General features: G+C 27.8%; 1 protein-coding gene across 1 annotated transcript; it reads left to right on the top strand.

Moving 5' to 3' along the window:
• Positions 1-1,104: 1,104 nt before the first annotated feature.
• Positions 1,105-9,668, top strand: LOC129971078 (zinc finger protein 569-like). The gene is made up of 2 exons (XM_056084549.1): positions 1,105-1,335; positions 6,123-9,668. The coding sequence occupies exon 2, from the start codon at positions 6,260-6,262 to the stop codon at positions 9,029-9,031; it is 2,772 nt and encodes a 923-aa protein (XP_055940524.1). The 5' UTR covers positions 1,105-1,335; positions 6,123-6,259; the 3' UTR covers positions 9,032-9,668.
• The last annotated feature ends 8,160 nt before the right edge of the window (positions 9,669-17,828 follow it).

The raw sequence follows: 17,828 nt of genomic DNA, 5'->3' as shown, positions 1-17,828 counted from the left end.
TTTTTCAACTGTTTACTGTTGAAAGATTCTTAAAGAAACAATGCTTGAAATTATAACTGTACAACGAAATGACTTGCATTTAATTTTTCAAAATATCAGAAGGCAGAGGTATAACGACTGGTCTAACATAAAGAGTAGAATCTAGAATGAAAAAAAATGCGAGAATTCTGTATATTCGCCACTCTCTCAATCTATAAATTGTAAGGAAAAAGCATCATGGAAGTCTCAAATTCTTCAACATGCTGAGGAAAATATATATACATGTAAACATAATTTTGTAGATGAGTGGCTGAATTGAAGAAACTTTTGAAATTAATTTCAATTTATTTCACCAAGGGAGACTTATTATATACGGAGAATTAAACCTGATGAGATGCGTCAATCTGCATCGCGACACAAGAGCAAAAGAGAGTAAACTTTGATCCTTCAGTGATTTTACTGAAATTTTGATAGGGATTTCTTTATCACGAGTCTACTTAGGAAGGGAATATTAGGTATCTTTGAAAGATATATGTGGGTCTTAGGGATTTTTATCTCTTTACTTAGAAATCCTCTTTCCCCATTTTCTATCAGTTGGAAGAATATCTAAATGCAAAACGATCATTTAAATTGACTTATGTAAATTTAGATTTAGTTAAAATTGCATAAACATATATATGTTCAGCTTTCCCATTTTGCGACTGTTGCTATTTAAGTAACATCCCACTTCAGTCTAGGATTATGATTGGAAAAAGTTTTCAAGACAATATGATACCAGTGAAATTAATTTATTCTTAATACATGAAAAACTTGATGTTGAAGGGAACACAGAGAGAGTAGTGTTAAAATGAATGTTTCAATGCAAAAGTACTTTTGCATTGAAGTAATGATAATGATTTGGATTTAATATTGAGACCATCAGAAAAAGATGACCATTCATTAAAATAATCCCTGTATTAATTTTATCTACAATTTTATACATAATTATTTATTTCTTATTTTCTTTTAATTTCTCTCGCTGTCTCTTTTTTTCTTTAATGACAGCATATTTTGGTCAAATATTAAGACTCAGAGAATTGGCAATGTGTAATCCTTTGTAATGTTGTTTTCTTAGCAAAGCTGTATTGGGAGTCTGTCATGTTCAAGAGACAAACTGGACCGGGATTTTAATTTTTTATTTAGCATTTTAAACTGCATTTCTTTTCTTGTTATATTAAATATGAAGAACATCAATACCGATGTAATTTTTATTTTTAAAAGTACGACTTTGATACGAATTTTATTTGTTTAGTCTTGTATGTTTGTAAGATATCATGATGTTTTGAAGTTTGGAAACATATTACATTATTCAAAATGGTAAATAATTTCTGTTGCTAACATTAAAGCTTGAAAGCTGATTACTTAAATTGTATTATCCGTATATTTAGTGTAATTCTTTAAGTTATTCGTATAACGTTTGAGTAAACAACTGTGAAATTTCTCATAAATCCATGCTTTTGTTGATTTTCCATAAATGTAATAGTTCTGTTTTATTTTTCAATTGGAAATTGCAGAATTTAGCCAAACTGATCTGCTGTGATAAGTTGTATGTTGTAAAAGGAAATGCAATATGCCAATTTTTAATTATTTATAAAATTAAAATATCAGTTCATGCATTTTATTTTGCATGTTTGTTGGATAATTAAATCTAATTGTAGTGTGATGTAGATTCAAATAATAAAGTGTATAAAAATAATTTTAATTTGTGTGTGTTTTTGCTGGGTATTTCAAATTTTGTGTAATAGAAACAAACTGTAAATTACAATGAAAAGTTTTGTATCATTATATATGAAGGAATTTGCTAAACGATTACATGAAAGGATCATACAGGGATTGATGATGATATGTTGAGAAAAAAATATGACATGAGAATCAAGAATTAATTTAAAACTTTAATCCCAACGAGCAGAGATAGATTATGAAATAGTCACTTTTTTAAGGACCCTGTAACTTCTGTGGTCCTCAGGCCAAGATATAATGCAATATTTTTAGAGTAATTTAATTTATTTACAAGGGCTAGGTAAAATGTATTCAAGCAAAAGTTTAAAAAAAAATTCTTTAGGTACTGAAATCAGTTATTTTGAAGATGACTCTACAATTAACTATCATATTATTGCAATTTGTCATAATATTTGTTAAAGATTATTAGTTATTAAATATAAATCAATAAAATGATACTTGTTTGTGGAAACGGGGCCACCAAAACCTACATTGCTTAAAGGTCTCTATAAGATTTAACTTGTAAATACTGAAGTTAATTCAAATTGTAGATTTCATTAAAATTGTTTTAAATCCAAGATTGAGTAAATTTGAGGTAAATTCCAAATATGTTTATATTTACATATTTATGTATGCGCATGTTTTATTTTAAAAATCAGCATATTGGGATTATGGAATGGGGAAAAATCAGCTAAGTTTATTTAACAAAAATTTCTTTACATATATATATTAAAAGATTTTTAAAATATCAAAAAAATGAAAATTATTTTCCAATTTTTTGCAGTTGAGATAAATCAAAACTAGATGTAAACAATTTCAAGATGATGACCTTGTGATTTTAAAATCTCTTATGGGTCATATGCAATTGAAAATTATGCTTAAAAAATATATTGACTTTTTTTAGATAAAATTAAAAAAAGAAATATTTATATAACAATCATATATGTATTTGCTCTAACCTGCCTGGGAAGTGAAATATAACTATTCTATAAGTAGAATGCTGGAACGTAACAGGTTAGTCTGGTCCTCATTGAAGCACACATAATGAATGTTAGATCATAGTTTACTAAATGTGATTTTTTCTGTTATGAAAACTGATTGTTAATGTGATGGTAAATGATAAGTCAATGCCGATTTGCACAGTATTAATTTTATTAAAATATTTATTTTTCAGTTTTGGAGGTTAGAGTAGTAGTAATATTTATGTGCTTATATAGTTTTAACACTTTGGGTTAGAGCCTTCTATGATTGTGGTCTCTGAACCATTTATTAATTTTAAAGTTAGATAATTTTCTGCAGCTATTCTAAACACTGGAAGAAATTTTGAATCTTTATGATTTGAGACAAATTTTTTTTACTTACTATAAATGTATTTGAGAGTTGTTATTAAAATAATAACTTATTAAAAAATTCTATTTAATAAATTAATGACTAAAATTTACATTACATTCTGTGTTTAAAAAAAAAGAATCAATCAGTTATTTGTCTTTTAGTGGAATTTGTGCTATGGCCAAATTTGAACACTGGCTTTATTTCTTTTCGCATTAACATTTATCTGTAAGAGAGTTATTACTAAGATTTGGCAAATTAATATATGCTCTGTCTTCTTAATGGAAAAATACATTATTTTTTGGAAGCTTTATACTACATAGATTATTGTCAAGATTTTAATAATATACTATATAATTAGTTGTTTAAGATGTCTTTTTATTTAAAGGCAGATAATATCTTCTTAAAGACTTTTTTTTAATTACAAACAATAAAGAAGTATTTTTTTAATCTAGAAATTTTTTTTCTAGTTTTATTTATTTCTTAAATCATTAATTTCTGTAAATTAAGAAATGAGATATTTTATCCAAAAATTCTTGTAAAAATCCTACAAGTAACTTATTTAAACACTTTAAACGAAAAGAAAAAAAGTTGTGGAAGTTATGAATTTTTGTTAAAAGTCATTTCTTTGTAAATTTTTCTGCAATACATTTTATAAGTATTGGGGATTTTCTTGCAGTTTTTATTACTTACAAAATAAGTAAATAAATACATTTTGAAATATTTTACTACAGTACTTGATGAGGTTATATCTGCCATTTTTTATATCAATTTTTTAAACTTTTCTGGTTTTTAAAAAATTTGTATGATAGATTAAAATGATGATTAATTTAGAATAACAAACTTATTTATGTAAGATGTGTTATTGCAATTATAAAGAAATTTGTTAGAAATAATAAATACAATAAAATTTATACTTTATTGTAAATTTTAATGAGACGATGTCTGTATTTATGCATATGTCTAAAAATGTCTGTGTAGATAGTTTAAAAGAATATCATAATCTTTTTAAAGTGCATAAGAAATACTTTATTACAGTTTTTACCTGATATTATTTTTAATAACACTTTAAACAATCCCAGTCCAATCCCATTTTTAGATTCATACTTCTTTCCTGTGAATTTCAAATCATTGAAATAAGAACAATAGATGACTGGACTTTTTAATAATATTAAATAGGGAATGTTTTTAATTTTGAGGATAATAATAATTATAAGGACTTATTGGTTCAGCCTTTTGAAGAATTGCGAAGTTCATCGGAAGCTACCGCCTGATTAGAACAGAGAAGTTAGTGACAGTTTATTTTTAAAGATATGATAAAAAGCGATTTATTATTCATATGTCAGAATTTAACACAAATTTCATGTGTTACATTAATTGATATTTTTTGTCATTAAACATCCTTTGTTACTTATTATTTACTAATTACCTTTGGGTAGTAACAAATAAGTAAGCTAGTTTATTGGAATTAATGAGCACTAAAATTTTTAATGAAATATTGTATGCAAGTTAGTCTTAATAGCATTTTCAGCAATTTTTTTACGCTTCGAATTTTGATGGATATATAATTCATACTATTTTAGAGGCCTTATACCTCTCTGTTCATTTTACTATGCATTTCCCTGATTTTCTGTTTAATTCCAATAAAATTTATAAAAAAATGATTTTTTTCTTCTAATTTTAGCATTTTAACAATGTAATATAATTTCTAATCTAAAACAATGTAAAATTTGACATTTGTCTTCATTATTAGTATTTTAAATATAAATGTAAATCTTTAGCATATTCTTTCCAGAAGTAAGTAAATTATTTGCTTGTTTTCCTGAAATCTGCTTTGCCAGTAATGATCTGGGTTAAGGATAAGATAGTAATTTGGATTTTAAAATGAAAATGAAAAAAATATTTGTGACTTTTATTGATAACTCTGTTGTTCTTCCAGAATTTTTACATTTTTGTATTTTTGTATAATCACAGAATACTTGAAGCATATACCAGTTTTGTTGATGTTTAAGGTGGCACCTTCTATTCTTTTTAGAATCTCTGGAATAGTTCAGTAATGAATATCATGAAATAGTGCTTTTTTCTCTGGTATGAAATCATATTTACAAGGACTTAAATTAGGGTAGAGCAATTTCTAGACCCAGGAATCAAACAAAGTTGTTACAAGTTTCTATTAGATTGTTCCAGAGATTCTTAAAGTGCTAGACCATTCTGTTTGAACCATCATTAGAACTGGATCAGTGAACTTTTAAGTGTTTTTCCATGTTCTTGAAAACATATTGTACTAATATCTGCATTGAAAGATTATAGATATTTTCAGCTTGGACAAATGTTCTGTTCTCTGTAATTGTGTGTTTGCTATTTTTACATTTCAGACCCTTATTATTGTTTCATTTTTTAATAATTTCTTTAGTATACTGTTAAAAAGATCAGTAAAACAATATAAATTTTATGTTATCAAGCAGAATAAATTTTTCTCTTTGCAAGAGGTATTAAAAATAATTCAAATATGCATCAGTTTTCTCTGTTTTATGTAACTGATATTAAATGAGATATATTTCATATGCTGAAGCAGTTTTCATAAAATTTGCTTTACTAAAAGAAAAATTTTCTTCATAAAGAAACTTAATAGTTTTTTAACTGAAACATTTATGTTTACAATGCTGAAAATTTTCTAATTGTATATCTTTTGAACAAAGTTAACGTCCATTCAGCATTGTTTTGTTTCATTATATATCTGATTAACACTGAATTGAAGTAGTTTCAAGTATGGAATATAAATTTTAAGAAATAAAATTTGGGATGTTTTATTTTAGCAAAAGAATTTTTATATATAATTTTGAAAAGGCTACAAGTTTTGATGAATTCATTGTTGTGAAATCTTTTTAAGGATATTTGAAGCTTATTTTATGATTATTTAATATTACCAAGTTATAATATTCAACTCATTTAGATCAAATTTGGCAGTTCCTATGTCATATGAATTTTATGCTGGTAAAATTGTCTTTTCAAATGTAATTTTTCATAATATTATTATTTTTTCTTTTTCTTTTCAGGTATTTTCAGCTCTAGACATGAATGTGACAGTAAGCATTCTACAAAAAAGATTGCATATGCTATGCCTGTGCTCATAATTTTTGCTTAAACATAAATTAAGTTGTAAAATGTAATGTGAGTTCATTTATAAATCAAGATGCCTGAAAAGGAAGAGTCCTACATTACTGAAAATGACAATGTAGTCTGCTCTCCTGATTATCAGGATCTAACCTTATCCAGGGAAACTTTGCATCCAGACTCCAAAAAGGGGATCCCTTTGCCAAATCACATGGAAGAAAATAGTGTGCCTGCCTGTCACACAGCTTTTCCTGTGGATTTGAAAGAAGTCTTTGAACTGACAAATCCCAATACAGAAATTCATCAAGCTATTTTGAGACCTTCAGGTGATATAGGTGCAGTGCCTATGCAGTATTCTCATACCTCGCAAATGCTTCATTCTCCTAAAGAAACACAAGAGGATAGCTCAGAAAATGAAGTTTCTTGGAGGCATGTGCTGAGAGATTCTAGTCATTCAGAGGAAGATATCAGCGAAAGAGCACAGTTACTGCATTCAATGAAAGAACATTCTGATGATGAAAGAAGAGCCTGGGATGCTGTCATTGATGAGCCTCAAAACCGCAGTGAAGAGGCAGTTTCTGGAAATGAGATATTGCATGCACCAAAATCTTCTCAAATAGCAGTTATTAGCAATCCAGAAGCTTGGAGTCATGTCATCAAACAGACTTCTGATGGGGATAAGCAACATATTCATTCTGTGACTAAAGATAGATCCCAGATGTTGTCTTCCAATGACCATGGTTCCTGGAATCATGTTCTAGAAGATATGCCTACTCCCAGAGAATTAACTCATTCTACTCAAATAATTCATCCTCATCCAGAATCTGCTCAGTTAATGGAGAGTCATAAACAATGGAATCATCTGATCACTGACCCAGCTAGACATCAAGAAGTTGGGAATGTACCTCCTATGGATCTGTCTGGAGACTGTACTAAGTTGACTGATCTCATTCCTGATCGAAGGGATGTTTCCTGCCAAGTTGATGACATACCTTGTCATAATTCACTGACTGATGATCATCATAGTCCTCATGATAATACTATTCAGAAAGTGAAATGCTCTGATACTCAGAATAAACATAGCACTGTTACCTCTTCGCTGGAAGATGTTCCTCAAAGTATGCTTAATTTGACCATTGTCACAGAAGCACCTTCTAGCTCCCCACAAGTAGTTATTCATAATGGAATAAAACCTGAAATGTATACTCAGGAACGCCATTTAGTTGTACAGGCTGGTACTAAAGCTCAAGTTACCACCAAAACAGCAAGTAGTTATGCTTGTAATCATTGCGGCAAAGTTTTTGGTGATAGTCGAAGCTTGCAGAGACATATGTTAATACATATAGGACTGCGACCATATCGTTGTCCAGTGTGTGGCAAAGCATTTATGTTAAATGGAGATTTAACTAGGCATATTCGAATACATAGTGGTGAAAGACCTTATGCATGTGATATTTGTGGACGCCGTTTTACTCTTAAGGGAAATTTAATGCAACATTTTCGAACACATACTCCTGAAAAACAATATGCATGTACTATTTGTGAAAAAAATTATGCACAGAAAGATAGCTTGCATCGGCACATTCGAGCTCATTTTGGCGAAAAACCATTTGAATGTACCACCTGTAGCAAGAGATTTACTTTAAAAGGTGATCTAAGTCGCCATATTCTTATTCATTCAGGTGTCAAGCCTCATTCTTGTAAGTATTGTGGACGACAATTTGCTTTAAAAGGAAATTTAACTCAACATGTGAGGACTCATGTTCGTACTCAGGCTAAAGGAAATGAAACTACAAATAATTCATTTACTAACAAAAGCCAGGCAGAGCCTCAACTTATATGTGATCTAAGTTATTCCCACGCCCAAAAGACATTTGTTTCTGTGCCAAATAGTGCCTCCTCATTGAAATTACCTCATGTAGTCACATCTAATCAGAGTACTAGTCTTTCAAGTGCTCATCCATATGTACAAACTTCATCTCCTTCAGATAGCAATCATCAATCATCATCCGTTGGTTTATCATTTTGTTCTGAATGTTCTAAAACATTTCCTTCACCTGAAAGTCTTCATGAACATGTCCAACTTATACATGAACAGTCAACTCGGTTGGCATCAAATCGTTATTTGTGCAATATCTGTCAAAAGGAATTTTGTCTTAAAGGGGATTTAACACGGCATTTGAATAGCCACAATGGAGTGAAACCTTATGAGTGTGAACACTGCAATAAGACATTCACATTGAAAAGCAATTTGCGCCAGCATCTAACAACTCACAGGATGGATAAAAGCTTTGCTTGTCCAATGTGTTCTAAATCATTTGGAAATAGACGCAATTTAAATCTTCATCTTAGGAGGCATGAGCAAGCCCGAGCAAACTTTACATGTACAAAATGTGGCCGATCTTTTTTAGCAAAGTCAGATCATTTCTTTCATGATTGTGTTAAAAATGAAACATCTTCTTCATTAGAAAATCCTCATACTCCATTATCAGCTAATGCTGTAATAAATGGCAATACTCCACCAGATTCACCTGAGGAAGCTGTTTGTTCCACCCCATTGACGATTCAAACAAACATTGAACTTTCTAATCAAACAGTTCCTCTTACTACATTGCCAGTAAAAAGAGAAACTAGCCACTTGCCTTGTGATGACCGAGAACTTGCAGATTCTTTAGAATGCAATTCTTCAGGTTTAACATCAGTAAATGGTGCACAATCCTTTTTAGGGCCATTTTATCGCCATTTGTATTTCTCTACCTCACATTCAATACCTACCTTGAAGGGCCTGGTCCATGCATCAAATGGTGAAATTAATATTACTGATTTTAATAGGTCAGCCAAAAGTAGTTAGTTCTTTGTTATAGATAGAATTCAAATTATGGTTATAGTTTTTAAGGACTATGTTTATGTTGGTGATTTATGTATAGTCTTTGGAATTGAAATATCATAATTAAAATGTAAATTCAAACTTGCTCTAAATATTTTCAGTGATTATATTTTGAGAAATTAATCTTTAATAATTATCGTCACAATGATTGGGTTCATTGATAGAAATGGGAATTATCCACCATTCTATGAATTTGAAATTCAGAATTGAAAACTTTGCCTAGAAGCATCTAGTTTGCTGCGCAAAATTAAACTATTTGTTATCCACTGCACTAATAATTTTATGCAATATCATTATTAATTTTGAGAAAATAAGCAAAACTATAATTTTTCTTTCACATTTTGAAAAGATAATTTAAAAAATGAATAATTTGAAAGTTAAATTCCTAAGCATACTTGGATCCAATTTTAAACTAATAGACTATGTTTCCATTTGAATCTCATAAATTATAACATTTTGCTTTAGACTTATTGAAAAAACAAAATCGTATTGAGAAAAAAAGGTTCTGGAATCAGGTATTTAAAAAATAAAATAATAAAACTAATACATTCTTACTTGATATTTTGGTTTAAAAGTTAGGGTTTTCATTTTTATTAATTTTTACAGAGCATCTATAAAGATGTAGTTTTGTGATGATTTACATTATTACTATGCATAAAATAACTAATTTAACCTCCTTCCTGCTTTTCTTTTATGTAGTATTCAGATTGTTTTTTTTTTTTCTTTTTTTGCAAGAAGAGATGTTAGGATATTTTATAATTTCAGTTATCCGTAACCTTCTGTGTTGGATTCTGCTTATAACATTTATTTCAGTTATCAAAATATAAAAATATGCTGCAAATTATTTTGTTACCAATTTATATTTAATATTGAAATGATTAGTTATTGTTTGATGTTTTCTTTGTCAGCAGCATCTAATTTTTTTTATTTATTTTAACATCTTTAAATGAGAAGTTCTTGATGGTTTAGTTATGTGATGATTTTCACTCTTCAATTTTTTTTTTTTTTTTTATTATTATTGATTGAGATATATAATTGGTTTTACAGTAAAACCGCAGTAAATATTGCTCATTAGTGTATTGTTTTTATTAGTTTTTTATTTGTCTTTTGTTCCCTATATGAATGAAAAAATAAAATAACCATTAAGGATAGCAATATAAAATTTTAAACCTTTTAAAGAAAATAACAAAATAATAATAATAATTCTATAAGACACTTAATTTATGTACTTATATGAATCTCTCTAAGTCAGGAGATAACTATAAAATTCAAATGTTAAAAATTTATGAAAAAAATTCAAGAGCAAATATAAATATGAGTATTCAAGATTGCAGTAAGGGGTGGGGATATATCGCAATAAAGGATTATGTAATTATCACTAATTGATTTCAAAATTCGTCCTTTCCTCCTATATATAATTATTAAAATTTCATAATATTCAAAATTTAAAAATTTTAGTAATGTTTTTTGCTACTATAAACATAATTTACTAAAATAATTTGGAAATCTTATAAAAAACATTATATTGCATTAAAACATTATTTGAAATTTAATGCTTATATTGCACAGCTAAAAGCAGTAAATAAATTGTTTCATTTTTAGCAAAGATTCTTGTTATTACTTTGTTTTTGTATCATTCCTTGAACAAAATATTAAAGAGGTTTTACTGTATAAAAATTATATGTCACATGAATATTTCAATCAGTAATTATTTTACTCTTTTTATGACTTTTATTTACATGAGTATCAAATGAGAAAAACATTTAACTTTTGTTGCAATTCATGTGTTGAATTGAGTTAGTGAAGTTCCCTTTCTGTGCTCACTTGAAATTAACACTCATGAAAATAGCATGTTTAAATCTTTTATTTTCCGGTCTGGAAACATTCAAAAATTTGCATATGAAATTATATAAAATTAAAAACATTAATCAGTTTTTTTAAATCAGTACATTTTAAAAGGAAATAAGACTTCCTTGTAATTCAATTCTATTACCATGTTGAGTCATATTTGAAAGTAATCACTGCTAGCAAGATTTACCTTTAAGTACAAATATGGCAACAGAAAAGAAATGTCAAATTGTGGGACATTTATTTTTCATTTGTTATTTGTTAAATTGTACTTTTCAAACTAAATAAGTACTACCATAAAAATTGGAAGAGTGTTGTCTCTGTTGTATAAGCATAGACTTTTATATTTTTTCAAGTAAATTTTTAAGCAACAGCTTATTTTGTTTACATATCTTTTTTATTATTTGTGAGATATATTCTATTTTAGAATTTTTATTTGTTAGTCCTGTAATTTAATTTTGATATAGTGATCTCAGAAATGAGAAAAAATTTAAGAATGAGCAATAATAGTTATTTAAATTAAACTGAAGTAATAAATTTATTTTTATATTATAGTTAAAAAATTTGTTGTGCGAACTCATTGCATTGTTTTTAACAGCATTTTAAAAGAGCTATGAAACTTCTTTTTCTATAATTTATTTCAATATTTCATATGATACATTTAAAAACAGTTATTCATTTTTTAATGTATTTTGCTCTGCCTAAAAACAATATCAATGAAAAATATTTTGATTTTTTACCAATTTTTTGAAATAGATTTCAAGTATAAAATCTTGCCCTGATTACAAATGATATGTGAATGAAAAAATGAAATAACAACTGAAGATAACAATATGAAATTTGTTCTTGTTTTTAAAATTTTTTAATCGTTGAAAAAGTGGTACAGCTAATCCAAAATTGCAAGAGTGAATAAAGTTATAATTTTTAATTAAATGAATTTGAAAGAAAAACACAAATACTTTTTGTGATTGCATGAAATGAACTATTTCTGTTCAAGTGAAGCATAAAATATTTAAACCTGATTTCATGTGTTTTCTTTCTGTGTCATCATTTATCAAGGTATGCTAGGCAAGTTTTCCATTTGTGGCACTTATCAAAGTGATTACATTACATTTTTATTTGTTATTACTTATCATTTAAATTGTTGATCTATTATTGAAATATTTTAATTTATTAATTCTAGTTAATATTATCCTGCTGCCATATGTACTATTTTATTGATTTAAGTGTTTGAGGGTATGTTATTTTTTTAATCATTATATATTTCAATTGTTTCCTCTTAATAATGATTAAAATGAATAACCTTTGTGATATTAATTTCTTTAAACATTTTAACTGACTATGATTTGTTGTGCAGCATAATGTATTTCTGTTAGTTATTCTGTATTTTATATATGCTTGTTTCCATAATATTTTCTTATTTTTCGTCAATGGCAATTTTTTTAAAAAAAATGTTTCAATTAATTTTGGCATTATTCTTTATACTTATCTTTTTAAATTTAATCATAATGTTTTTATAACATTTTGTTCATTTAAATATTTTTTCCATTTTCTTTTGATTGATATTTTTATTTCAATCTACATTACAGATTTTTTTTTTTTTTGCATAAATTCTGTATGGGTGGAAGTTTTAAATTAATTATAATCTTGAATTATTTATTGTTGTTTAAAATTTTCTTGTTTCAATTCCAAATTGCAATAATTAAAATTATTTTATTAATTCATTATACAAATATCAAAAATGAATTTTTAAAAAACAAAATAGCATGTGGTGCAAACATACATTGTTGTAAAGTGCTGGGTTTAAAAAAAATTTCCTTTCTTTTAAAGTATGGACAAATTTTGTAAATAAAGAACTCTCATTTTGTTGTTCGTTTTCAAGTTATTGCTAATAAAATTCCAACATTTTGAAGATTTTAAAGAGCATTTCAATTTAATATATTTTTAATTGTTGTACCTTGAATATACTTTAAATGCATCAAATCTGAGTTTTTAAAAAATGTCTTATTAAACGTTTTAAATAAGTAAAAATGCTTTGATTACTTATTTAAAACAGGAAGCTTTTCTGATGAAATAGCTGTCATAATTACCTTATAACTAACTTCTTTTTTATTAATATATAAAACCATCTTCAATTTATATTAAAGATGAATATTGCAGGCTACAACTAGTTAGTTAAAGAAATAAATAGGTGAAAATAATTGGCAGTTAAAAGAACGTTAATTTCTACTTTTCAAATTAAAAATCAAATTAATTTGGAGTTAGCTTAGATTGCAGGGTTACTCTACAAAACTGCTGACAAATTTGTTCATACTTGATAGAGCTTGAATCGATGACATTTATTATTTTGATGTAAGTTTGCTGCAAAAAAAGTTACACAATTATATGCTGCTTTTTGTATTGATGAATTGAATGGATTTAAAATGAGATTTTTATATATTAGTATAACTTATGCATTAATATTTCCATTTGACCAAAAGCATTTTAAAAAAGTGTGCAAGATAATATTTTGAAAATGTTGCTGCAAATTGTTGTCTGTGGCATTTCAGAATTGTGGGTAAAATTAAGCAATTTGACAAATGCGCATGCTGTACAAAAAGGACATGTACATGCACAAAATCAGTAAAAAATGCGATAAAAAATGCCATGTGATATGAAATTTGGCAAAATAGTCTGAGTTAAGGCACAGATATGTAAACATGTACTACAGCCTGGAAGCCAATTTTGTTAATGATTAAGTAGTAATTTAAATATTTAATACAATATTTTAAATCTGATTATCTCTTTTAAGTGCTTTCTGTTATCTGAATAGCTACTATTATATAATCAAGTAATCTGAAAGAATTAAGTGTTGGCACAACTTTTATTCCTGAATCTGATCTTAACTTATTTTTGATCTTAATATTTTAAATCCATTTAAATAGAAGAAGCAGATTTTAGTTTGAATAGCAATAATCGATATTTTGTGGATTGAATCTGTATCATCATAAGAATCAAATTGTTGTTTAAACAGAGCTCTTTTTATACTCTCAAGTCTTCCGTTGTTGAGGTATAAAAGTCAGATCAAGGAGTGGCTGGCATGGGTTCACTTTTTTTTTTATATATATATGTCTCAAATCCAATATTGCAAAGTCCATCTCAAAATCTATTTTCTGCAGCTTCAAAATCTGAATCTAATGCAACTAAGTTTCGTGAAAGTATGTTTTACCTTGTTCATGTTTAATATTATTATTCATAGCTTGTCAACTTATCACTGACTGTAATGCAATTAAATACTTACTATTAAATTTATTTGCATTTCTGTATAAATAAGTTTAAATAGAATGGAAATTTTTTTTTAGCATTTGTTGAAAACATTTCTTTTGTTAAATCCTAATTTATTGGTTCTTTTTGTGAATATTTAGTATTTGTTCTAAATGAAATTTCCAATTGTTTGGAATAATTTCTGTGCTGATTCTCTAGAACTAAAGGTAATTTTAATTTAAAATCGAAACTAGAATTTCTTTTATGAAATATATTGTATTTAGAGTAACTGATATTCTTTTTAAATTTACTATCAGGTACCTTGTTCTTAAAATGTTATTTAGTTCCTTCTAAGGTATATTGAATAATTGGATTAAAAAAATTGATTGGTTTGCTCTTTGGCGTCAGAGACATTTTGGCTGTGTTGCGCCTATACATCAATGAAGCCGGTGTTTCATTGTAATAATTGTATATAAGGCAATAATTTGTTGCATTTGTATGTTTGTGTTTAAATTGTTGTATGAAATGACTTCAATTCATAGAATTTTAGTTGACCAGTGCACTTCAAAAATGTATATTTTAAACTGTTGATTTTCTGTACAAATTTTTAATGTCATTCATTGTCAAATATGCTGTGCATAACGTGTAGTAGTTACATAAAATGTATTTAACATTTTAAACTTTGTGGTCTTTTCATTTTCATATGCATAATGATTTTTTATGGCCTATTCAAAACAGTTTAAAAGTTGTAAGATTCATTTTTGTGCGATAATATTGTCGGAAGTTATAGTAAAAAAAAACACACCAAAAATTAAGCTTAATTTTTAATTACATATATGGATGTGCAGGATGTTTAGAAATTGCTTATTTGAGAAAAAAATAAGCTTCATCGTCGTTGAGACAAGACAGTCCCATCGAAAAGAATTTCATGAATGAATTAAGGAATAAATTGAATGGACTCTTGAAACACAAAGGTTTTGTAACTATAATAATTAAAAGGTCGATGGATTTAGAACAAATGTAATAAAATTATTGAAAAAGTTAAATCGCACATTGGGAAAGTTTTTTTTTTTTTTGAGTTAATGTTGAAAGAAGGGGAAAGAATAAAGTTTTAATGAATTGTCGAAAGTGATCGCGTTGCACACAGAAAGTATATTTTACAAAACGAAACTAGAAACAAAATTGATATGGAAAAATCTAAAACTCTGTTGAAAGTCTCAAAGGTTCAATAACAAATAACGACGCTTTATTCTCACGAAAGACGAAACGTACACAAAACAGCATTTGCAATAAACAGTAATAAATAATCTTAACAGCACAATGATTTCAGAGAACTGGTCAGAAAGATTTCGCTCAACTACTTGCTTGAGCTCAACGCACCTGCTAAGAGTGACTCCCTCTCGTCAGCGCTCTTCGCTTTTTACAGCTCACGTGATAGGCATCGAATGTTCTAGAAAAAACGGTGGGACTCGGGCTTTAATGGAGATATAGCCCGATTCTCGAATATTTTAGGTTCTTCATTTTTGTTGCCAAGATCAGAATATACTGATTCAGCATCCGTTAGTTGTAAAACTTTGTTCCTTACCTGGAATTTAGCTGCACAGGAATCAATATTCGCAGCAAAATGGAGGAAATTAAATGGCTCTCAGAGTTAACCCGAACTCATACTGTTTCACATAGTTATTTCCTGGTGTGAAATTAAATCACATCACTATTTTATTCATCGTTTTTTAAATATGTTTTGATTTTCAAGCAAGCAAACAAACTTTCAAAAGTGTAGATGAATTATAAAAATTGCACTTTCGTAATCGTTAGATTGAAATCTCAAGATATGCTCTTCAGAAAAAAGCAAGTACTTTCCTCGGTTTCCAAACGGTGGATTCATCGAAAGTTTTATAAGGTGACGTGACTTTTCCAATATCTTAGTGACAGAACAATGCATATTATCTATATATTGTTCGAAATTACAAAATCTACTTCTAAATTAATTTCTTAATCAGAATTGCCGTATTTAAACCAAACTTAAATCGTCAATTGACGTAATAACATGCATTTTTATTTTTAAAAATCACGCTTTTTTAGAAACAACTCAAGTTTTTACTTTCTCTTAACTAAACTGTAGATACCATTTTGTCGGAAAACTCGGCCTAAATATGCCTAGCTGTAAATATGTGCAAGGTCGTGCTTCACATAACGGCGCTGTCAAAAAAAAAAAACAAAAAAAAACACGTTTATATATATATATATATATATATATATATATATATATATATATATATATATATATATATATATATATATATATATACTACTTTTAAGATGAATAAAACTTCATTTCATGTATTACTTGAGACTATTTTCTCCTAATAATGTCGCTACTTAAAACTGTTCATTAGATATTTACTCGATGGTACCAATTAGAATTGGCGCTGGCCAGCTAGGAATTCATATATCAAAAATATATATATATAATTTTCTTGTAATTTTCTGATAAAGAATAATTAATCCCTTGAAGCAGCTATTCTTTGTAATTTGCAACCATATATTCTATTAAAAAAATAATTTGCTTCTGTATATATGAACTGCCAATATAACATGAAAGCTGATTCCAGAAACAGCCTTTAGAAGAATGCGGAAAAGCCAATGTAAGGCAAGTGGCATAGTTAGGGTAAATGGCGCCCAGGACAGAATTTTTTTAGTCCCCTATCGTCATCATTGGCAAGAGTAAATGTATCTAAAATGTGGTATTTTTTACATCTTCCCATCGTAGTTGATTGTAAAGAATGACATAATCATACTAATATTTTGTCTCCATGGCATCCCTTTAGTACGGTGCTCAGTCATCTATAAATCCCTCTCCTTTCCACTTTTCCCCGTTTTTCTTCGAAGAGCAGACCTCTGGGAAAGACTTCCAGTATTTTTCTTTTGAGATACATTTTACTTTCTGATATATGAAGATAGAGTATTATAATAATTAAAAACAAAATCGAGCCATTGAAAACCCATCGCACACGAAATTTTGACGAATTTCCATGTTTTAAATCCCAATTAACGCCAAAACACCTTTATATTATCTGTATGCCCGTTTATTTGTGAACACGATAACTCAAAAACTAGCTAGAGAGATGAAATTTGGTATATAAATGCTCCTTAAATCAAATTTGTAGAAATTATATAGATAAAATTTGGCACACTGATTTAACATCTGAAATGCAGATATGTATCTCATTTTGAATCGTTCGCCAGCCTATTCTTTTGGACGCATACAAACGCGATAATTCAACGTATCGACTTAGGTAAATGAAATTTGTTTCAGAGTTTTAGCATCTAATTTAGATCTTTATCATTATACTTTTGTCAGTGGTTTGACTGTCTATTGGTCTGAACTTTCATAAGTATGTAGCCATGAAAACTCAAAAACGTAATAACTGAAATATATTATATTTGGTGCGTGATCTTGTGATTTCTATTGCATTTCAGTATCAAATTTCGGTATCAATCCGTAGGAAAGAATTCATCCTAAATACATATTTGATTTTCAGGCACATGTGCAATAACCGCATTCCAAAAATTTAAGAGCAAAAACATTCAAACCCGAAAGATCGTAAACTATTATACTCTTTCGTAACTATTGTTCACCAATGTCATACGGTTAAATAATACGCAAGTA

The sequence above is a fragment of the Argiope bruennichi genome, chromosome 6 (assembly GCF_947563725.1).
Source record: "Argiope bruennichi chromosome 6, qqArgBrue1.1, whole genome shotgun sequence".
Taxonomy (NCBI): Eukaryota; Metazoa; Arthropoda; class Arachnida; order Araneae; family Araneidae; genus Argiope; species Argiope bruennichi.
This window is presented reverse-complemented; position numbering and strand designations above follow the sequence as displayed.

Coding starts and splice junctions, on each gene's coding strand:
- LOC129971078 (XM_056084549.1), top strand. CDS start 6,260: ATGCCTGAAAAGGAAGAGTCCTACATTACTGAAAATGACAATGTAGTC.